General features: G+C 47.8%; 2 protein-coding genes across 3 annotated transcripts; both read right to left on the reverse strand.

Annotated features, from left to right (window-relative positions):
- Nucleotides 1–559: 559 nt before the first annotated feature.
- Nucleotides 560–4,025, reverse strand: wdr53 (WD repeat domain 53). 2 transcript variants are annotated; one of them, XM_012834267.3, is made up of 3 exons: nt 3,935–4,025; nt 3,080–3,825; nt 560–1,705 (listed from the first exon to the last, which is right to left on the reverse strand). In XM_012834267.3, the coding sequence occupies exons 2-3, from the start codon at nt 3,566–3,568 to the stop codon at nt 1,004–1,006; spliced, it is 1,191 nt and encodes a 396-aa protein (XP_012689721.2). In that variant the 5' UTR covers nt 3,569–3,825; nt 3,935–4,025; the 3' UTR covers nt 560–1,003. The 2 variants fall into 2 exon arrangements, with proteins under 2 accessions (XP_012689721.2, XP_031440152.1); XM_031584292.2 differs by having other exon boundaries at nt 3,080–4,011.
- Nucleotides 4,026–4,864: 839 nt separating this feature from the next.
- On the reverse strand, nt 4,865–8,110 carry srprb (SRP receptor subunit beta). Its single transcript, XM_031583813.2, has 7 exons — nt 7,897–8,110; nt 7,484–7,578; nt 6,870–6,947; nt 6,434–6,516; nt 6,073–6,209; nt 5,813–5,867; nt 4,865–5,461 (listed from the first exon to the last, which is right to left on the reverse strand). Exons 1-7 carry the CDS (start codon nt 8,042–8,044, stop codon nt 5,251–5,253), a joined length of 807 nt encoding a protein of 268 aa, XP_031439673.1. The 5' UTR covers nt 8,045–8,110; the 3' UTR covers nt 4,865–5,250.
- Nucleotides 8,111–8,671: the final 561 nt, after the last annotated feature.

The raw sequence follows: 8,671 nt of genomic DNA on the forward strand, positions 1-8,671 counted from the left end.
GTGTGTGTGTGTGTGTGTGAGTAGTGAAGAGAGAGAGAGCACACACACACACACACACACACACACACACACACACACACGTGTTCAAGGTCTGGTTGGGGTGACTGCTCTCTCTCTTCACTACTCACACACACACACACACACACACGTTTTCAAGGTCTGGTTGGGGTGACTACATTTTTAGGAAAGGGAGAGAGCAAAGTAAAATGGTAAAGATGGTAGATCAAAGTATGTTCAACAACATATAGCATAACATATAGCAATACCAATGTCCCATAGACAGGCAGATGATCACATTAAACACAAAATATAAATAAACTCGTTTAATCACACATCAGTTTGAATAGCTGGCACACAGTAGAATCTATTGAAAATAAAGGGAGAATAACACACAAACACACACACACACACCTGTCTCTATGTCCACCCACCTGTTCAGGTGAGTCTCTACCTGAACACACTCCAGTAGGGAAAGCTGAGGTGCAGTCAGAGCCCCATCAGGAGGATCTGAGTGAACGCGCTGGCACACACACACACACACATCACACCACCCATGTAGTTATTTAGAGAATGTTGCAGCACATTGTTTATTAGTTTTAGCTTTAATTAGCTTTAGCTACTAAACACACACAGAAGAGTCTGGCCACTCAACATAGCTCATCTCATGAGTGTCTCAGTGAGGGTGGAGTCAAGCACAGAAAACATCCAATCAAATGCCGCTAGTCTCAGCACGTCCCAATTCAGATGTGTGTCTTTAAGTTTATTTTCTGAAATGTCTGTCTTACTAATACCACATACCCAGTCAGCTAGCTAGACCCCTGAGGAACTGCAGTCCAGGTGGGTGTCCACAGGGGGCGCTAGAGTGCAGTCAGGGGGTGGGTGTCCACAAGGGGCGCAAGAGTGCAGTCCAGGTGGGCGTCCACAGGGGGCGCAAGAGTGCAGTCCAGGTGAGTGTCCACAGGGGGCGCTAGAGTGCAGTCCAGGTGGGTGTCCACAGGGGGCGCTAGAGTGCAGTCAGGGGGTACACATATAAGTCAGTGCTCTGATCAGCCACTAGGATGCTGGGCTTTCCCTGGAGCAGCGCGGGACAAACCCAGTTGATTTTGTCCAAGTGAGTGAAGCTGACAGCAGGTCCTTTCTTCTTCTCTGTCCCCGAGTCCGCACACACACTCTCCCCTGAGTCCGCACACACACTCCCTCCAGAGGCCTCTCCCTCCTTCTCCTCTTCCTCCTGCTCCTCCTGCTCCTCCTGCTCTGAGCCCTGAGGGCGGGCTTTGGCCTGCTGTTGTTTGGCCCTCTGTCTGCCTCTGGCTTTCCTACGGCTGGCTGCTGGCCGGCTGCTGTTGCTGGTCTTGGCCTCCGGGGGGAGCCCTTCAGCACTGACGTCCCACAGAGCCACCACTCCATCGTTGCCCCCGGAGACCAGCCAGTAGGGATGCGACAGGAAGCTGAGGAAGTGGGCCTGCGAGGCGCCCTGGCTGTGGGCCTGGAGCGCCCCCTGCTGCTCGAGGCGGGAGCCTGCGCCCACGCGCATGAGGTGCAGGCGGCCGTCCTCGGCGGCGGCGGCGAACACGTTTCCACAGGAGGCCACAGACACGCAGTGGGCCAGCGGCGGGTTGAACAGCTTCCCAGGCTGCTCCTGCTGCTCCTGCTGCAGACTCACAGCCCACAGCGGCCGCGCCTTCTGAAGACTCCACAGCAGCACCTACAACACACACACACACACACCGCAGTCACGAGCCACACACACACACACACACACACACACACACACACACAGAGGGGTTAAACTGGGCCCCCTAGTGGCCTGGCTTCCCTTGGCTTCCTCAGAATTAAATGACGTGAAAATCTCTATGACAATATACAATACACATGAGAAGCATACTTAATGCCAATATACAACACACACACACACACACACACACACACACACACACACTAGGAGAAGCATACTTAATGCCAATATACATGAGAAGCATACTTAATGCCAATACACATGAGAAGCATACTTAACACACACACACACACACACACACACACACACACACACACACACACACACACACACACACACACACACACACACACACACACACACACACAGAGAGAAGCATACTTAATGCCAATACACAATACACATGAGAAGCATACTTAATGCCAATACACACACACAGAGAGAAGCATACTTAATGCCAATATACACACACACCGCAGTCACGAGCCACACACACACACACACACAGATACACACACACACACACACACACAGAGAAGCATACTTAATGAAACAGGTCACATTATTGTACACCCAATTTGATCATGGAACATTATATTTTTTACTTTGACTATGTTGACAGAAAAGCTTGACCTGACACGTGCCCGTCACCACGGCTACCCTAGGGATGGGGCATATTGGATGCTACTCTATCTAACATAATATTGAGTGTGCCCAGTATAGGCTTCGCAGGTTACCATCCGTGTGTCTTTAAAACTGTACCGCCTACACCAGTGGAAAACTCAGGATGATATCCACTGTTTATTAATATTTTGAAGTAATAAGATCATATAAGGTAACACCAGTGGCAGACTCAGGGCCTAGTACTTTCATAAAATAATATTTTCAACTTTCAACATCTCCCACTGACACATACCCCACAGCCTCACCATGTAGTCCTGTGCTGTGTGGACGTAGACATATATACATGTCTAACAATATACATAGACATATATCATATATCCATGTAGTCCTGTGCTGTGTGGACAGACATATATACATAGGCATATATACATGTCATATATACATGTCATATATACATGTCTATGTGTGTGGAGGCCTACACATGTCTTATGTTTATTCTTTTTTTGAATCCAGAGTTGTGGTTTATGTTGGAAACATCAAAACTTTTTGACAGTTTGACAGAAAGATAGATCTAGCACAGCATGCTGTTTTAACGTATTTGGTATTACAAATAAATACTGATACTTAAACATTATACGCATATACCCACTCCACACACACACACCCACACCTTTACCTGCCTCAACAGCACCCTCCCGCTCCACACACACACACCTTTACCTGCATGTCGAGTCCAGCAGTCACCAGGCTTTGCGGTCTCTGGGGACGGAAGGCGACAGACGAGCAGATGTTTGTGTGTCTGCGCAACGTCCGGACAACCTTCCCGCTTTGTACCTCCACAATCCTCACGGCGCCCGAGTCGTCGCCCGCAGCCAGCATGGCGCCGGTGTCGTTAAAAGACAGCCCGTTGATTTCATCTTCACCGATTCCACTTAGATGCTCGACGGGCTCTTTCAAGTTTCTGGGGTCAAGTACACTGACTGCATCTCCATGCGACACGTACAGGAGACCCGGCGCTGCTGGGGAGAAGGCCGTGCAGGTGACGTCCTCCTCGCCGGCCAGCCGCAGCTGAGCGACTGGTATCCCCTCCTGGCTCCACAGAGTCACCTCACCCCCCTCCGCCCCGGACGCCAGCAGAGCCTCGCCTCCACCGGCGGACTGAATGCATAACACCGGGGCAGAGTGACCTCCGCTCCACGTCTGGGCCATACTGTCTGCTTATGTTATCAACGGACGTGACTTTTACCTAGATTACCTGTTAATGCTGTTATAGCCACGCAGCCTTCATTTAATCAATCATGCCATTACACCGAATAACCAAGAATCGTAAACAAAACAAAAAACATCTACGTATATTATCTCTATTCCGTCTCTAAGAACAACGCAAACAGGCAGAAAACTAGACGGTAAAGTATGTCACCACTGCCAGTGGTCCATAGGCTCCCTAACGTTAGTTGATAGACGACCTGAAAGATAAGATGGAAAACCCAGATTTACTCAGAAGGTCTCCGACAAAAATGTCTTCAGCGAATTAAAGCTTATTTTCTTTTTATAGAACCGATAGTTGAGTCCTACCTTAAGTGTTTCTTAGGAACGTTTTAATTGACACATGACACTTCCCCACGTGTTGACTCAATTGTTTGAAATGTTTTCATGAAGCGATTAAGTCGCACAGTGATGGCGTCACGTATTTTCTCACGTGACACATTCAAAATGAACTGCAGCCCCCTGCCGACGATTAACTCGTATAAGCACACAATCAGCAGTGTAGTTATTTCATATAATTACACAACTCAGCAATACTGTCGACAGATGATTGATTATCAGTAGTTTCACACAAAAAAATGTCTACAAATATTTAGTTCATAACTAACTTTAACTTGAACACAACTTGAATCCAGTACTTTGTAAAGCACACAAACTAATGGCCATACAGCATCCTATAGGGCTTCTGGACTCACTGGCATTGCACGGCCAGTAAGCTGAGCAAATGGCACAGCTTTGCAACAACTACTCCGCCAGTCTTCTGTTGTGCTGAGAGTCTTTGAACTCATGCGGCCCCTTCCCTGCAAGCTGGTTCCTGGAGAGCTCGTGTGTGTGAGGGGCTCTCGTGTGTGTGAGGGGCTCTCTTACAGCTCGTGTGTGTGAGGGGTTCTCGTGTGTGTGTGTGTGTGTGTGAGGGGCTCTCGTGTGTGTGAGGGGTTGTTGTGTGTGTGTGAGGGGTTGTTGTGTGTGTGTGAGGGGTTGTCGTGTGTGTGTGAGGGGTTGTCGTGTGCGTGAGGGGTTGTCGTGTGCGTGAGGGGTTGTCGTGTGCGTGAGGGGTTCTCGTGTGTGTGAGGGGTTCTCGTGTGTGTGAGGGGTTCTCGTGTGTGTGTGTGAGGGGTTGTCGTGTGTGTGTGTGAGGGGTTGTCGTGTGTGTGAGGGGTTCTCGTGTGTGTAAGGGTCTCTCTGACAGAGAAAGGAAATGAACTGGAGCAGGAAGCCGAGAGGAAGAGAGACCAGAACTCACGGAACAAATAGTTTACTTTAACAGCAACAAAAGCACTGATGCCAAATAGTTTACTTTAACAGCAACAAAAGCACTGATGCCAAATAGTTTACTTTAACAGCAACAAAAGCACTGATGCCTCAGTGAAGCATTACCAGCATTCAAAGCCACACATTGTAACCGAATCGCAACTTTATCCTTTGTGTAAAAATCCAATCTTTGATACAAGACTTGACATGATGTGATGCAAGCACTGTAATGTTGGGGGGGGGGGGCAGAGTGCACACAGGCACTTCAGTCACACACTCAGCAACCCGTGTGTGTCTGTGTGTGTCTGTGTGTGTGTGTGTGTGTGTGTGTGTGTGTGTGTGTGTGTGTGTGTGTGTGTGTGTGTGTGTGATCCTCAGAGCTTGGCCAGGTATTTCTCCAGTGCCTCAATGTCCGCGTCTCCTTCGTCCCCCTGATGACCGCGGGCGCTGCACTCCATAAACTCCACCTTCATTGGCAGCTGGGAGAACTCAAAGTCCCGCCCCTTCTTGCCCAGGTATACAGCTCCGCCCACTGATCCATCCTGAGAGGTGAGAGTGGCCGAGCGCGTCACACGCAGCGTGTTCCTGCAGGAGTCAAAGGGTCACAGGTCAGCCGGGGTCAAAGGTCAGCCGGGGTCACAGGATCACGCAGGCTACAGATGGGCCCTTACTTTTCAGTCTATACATGCTACCCTTTGGTAGTGTAATTAGGAGGCGAAACATCGACGACCAGCAGCTGTCTCTTAGTTCGACGATAACTGTGCTGAGCAGTCCTTTACGGTGCCAGTGCGGTTAGTACGTTATTTCCTGTTTATTTATCTCTGGAAAATCTGTGTGTTTTTTTAAGTGTTTGTAAACGCCCCCCCCCCCCCCCCCCCAACCCCAAAAGCAGACACTCAGGAAGTCAACAGGAGGTCAACAGAAGGTCATACTCACAACTCCTTCTCCAGTTGTTGCTGAATGAGTTTGGCTGACTTGGTCATCCTTATATCTGCAGGATATAAAGAGCAGACACACACACACACACACACACACACACACACACACACACACACACACACACACATTGTGAATTCTGAGGTCAAAAGTCATTTTCATATTTTTCTGGGTCTCACTTCTGGTAAGTACAAAGGACTTCTAGTTCTACCTCTTCTGTGTAGAGAGAGGCTAGAGGCTAGAGGCAGAGGGAAGCGCACCTTGCTTGTTGCAGGCCACCACGAGAGAGGGGGCGTTCTTGGCCACCACGCTGTCCGTCAGCAGGGAGTAGAGAAACTCGGCCACATCCCTCACCTCCTTCTGGAAGAGGGCACTGTCCACCACAAAAACCAGGGCTCTGACACACACACACGCACACACGCACACACGCACACACACACACAGTTCATAACTCTACACCACACTTCTATGCCCAGAGAGTACATAGCTCCTGCACCTTGTAGGATATGAGTGCAGATACTGACTAAAACCTAAGAGTACGGTAGAGGAGAGTAGAGTAGAGTACAGTAGAGGAGAGTAAAGTATGGTAGAGGAGAGTACAGCAGGGCGACTGACACTTACCTGGCAGAGGCCTTGAACTTCTCCACATACTGCGGCCGCAGGCTCTCGTGCCCTGGCAGGTCCACCAGCGTCCAGCTGCTGCCCTGAAGACATCACAGCACAGGAGACAGGCTTAGTCACTGAACAACACACACACACACACACAGCTCAGCCCCCACTTCAGTCTCTCACACACACACACACACACACACACACACACACACACACACACACACACACACACACACACACACACACACACACACAGCTCAGCCCCCACTTCAGTCTCTCACACACACACACACACACACACACACAGCCCCCACTTCAGTCACACACACACACACACAGACACACACACAGCTCAGCCCCCACTTCAGTCACACACACACACAGCTCAGACCCCACTTCAGTCACACACACACACACACACACACACACACACACACACTCTTACCCGCTCATTCTTGGCCTTATAGATGGCACTGTTTTCCGCTATAGAGGTCTGAGTCCGCTTGAACCTCCCCAGTAACAGCTGGAAAAACAGAACGCTGAAATATTGATATAATCCTTGAAAAAAGACATTCATTGTAAATATAAACAACACGTTAAGTCAAAGGCATTTAGTCAGAGGACACATACTTAAACGGGTAGTAGAGGTAGTTAGCGGACTACATCAGTTAGTGAACTGGTAGTAGAGGTAGTCACTACATCAGTTAGTGAACTGGTAGTAGAGGTAGTTAGCGGACTACATCAGTTAGTGAACTGGTAGTAGAGGTAGTTAGCGGACTGCATCAGTTAGTGAACTGGTAGTAGAGGTAGTTAGCGGACTGGTAGAAGAGGTAGTTAGCGGACTACATCAGTTGGTGAACTGGTAGTAGAGGTAGTGACTGCATCAGTTAGTGAACTGGTAGTAGAGGTAGTTAGCAGACTGCATCATTTAGTGAACTGGTAGTAGAGGTAGTTAGCGGACTACATCAGTTAGTGAACTGGTAGTAGAGGTAGTTAGCGGACTGCATCAGTTAGTGAACTGGTAATAGAGGTGGTCAAGTGGAAGAGTGCATTACTTACTCGGCTGAAAAGGAGCGTTTTCCCGGCGTCACAGAGTCCCACCAACAGTACGGCGTTTCTGGTGGTCTTACTACCTAAGAAGTACTTGAGAAGTACTAAAACACAGGAGACACTCGTCTGATCAATTCAACACCATAGCTGTCAGCATCTTAACACCTGGCTTAAGATAGAAAGCTACTCAGACAACATAAACATGAAACAGGAAGTTTGCGCACGTTAATCCAAATCACCAAACTTCTGTTTTCTCTAACATTAGGCAGGCAGGCAGGCAAGCTAACGTTACCCTATTTTGAAAAGACAGTGACTCACTAAGAAAGGTTGACTTGAAAGATAAAGTAGGCTAAACTTAAGTCCGTTATCTGAACTGATGGCTAGCTATGCTACATTGCTTACTCCTTTGAGGTAGGGCTCACCTATAGTGATGATCACCACCGCTAAAGAAACAAATATTCCTATGAGAAAAGCAGGGTCTTGATAATTCATCTCTTCAATAAGAGTTTTGATATCATGTTCGCTCGAAAAATCTTCCACCGCCAAATCTAGCGACACAGTTTCGTCCATGCTGCAGACGCGTAGCTCCACTGACAGCAGCACATTCAACAGTCAGCATTCCCCCGAAAGCACTATACGACACTTTTTACTTCCGGCAAAAGGCAAAATAATAGTTCCCTTAATAAGCGGTGAGAGGTGCATTCTAGAGTCTACTCTAGACCTAGGGTCTCTTACTTTGACAAATCCTCTACTACATCCCAGGATGCTGTTACCTCAGACGAAAATAGCCAATAGGCCACGTGTACACAGGGTTGGGAAGGATACAATTTTTACATTCCTTAAAAATGTAATAAGGAATGTAACAATTTGAATTACTTATTTTTAAATTTCATTACGTTTTGAGTGACAGACGAGAGAACCAATCAAAAACAATGCTCAGACAGCGGATACAGCCAAGTGATTGGCGAAAAGATGCAAATCAACAAAATGAATGTTATATTCTACATTTAAGCTTTAAAGCATTTTACCAAAACAATATATTCGGATGTAACCCCTTTGTAATCACTAAAAAAAAAATTTTTTTCATTTGTTTGTATTGGTATCCATGGCATTACAGGGTATTCACATTGAGAGATACTTTGTATCTTTTTGACAATTGTACATTCTCAAAAGCATGGTAAGCAAATACACAAGTCA

The sequence above is a fragment of the Clupea harengus genome, chromosome 17 (assembly GCF_900700415.2).
Source record: "Clupea harengus chromosome 17, Ch_v2.0.2, whole genome shotgun sequence".
NCBI lineage: Eukaryota > Metazoa > Chordata > Actinopteri > Clupeiformes > Clupeidae > Clupea > Clupea harengus.

Coding starts and splice junctions, on each gene's coding strand:
- wdr53 (XM_012834267.3), bottom strand. CDS start 3,568: ATGGCCCAGACGTGGAGCGGAGGTCACTCTGCCCCGGTGTTATGCATT. Junction 1,706..3,079: donor CTGCTGGACTCGACATGCAG/GTAAAGGTGTGT, acceptor TGTGTGTTGTAG/GTGCTGCTGTGGAGTCTTCA.
- srprb (XM_031583813.2), bottom strand. CDS start 8,044: ATGGACGAAACTGTGTCGCTAGATTTGGCGGTGGAAGATTTTTCGAGC. Junction 6,948..7,483: donor AAACGCTCCTTTTCAGCCGA/GTAAGTAATGCA, acceptor CTGTTTTTCCAG/CTGTTACTGGGGAGGTTCAA. Junction 6,517..6,869: donor ATAAGGCCAAGAATGAGCGG/GTAAGAGTGTGT, acceptor TGATGTCTTCAG/GGCAGCAGCTGGACGCTGGT.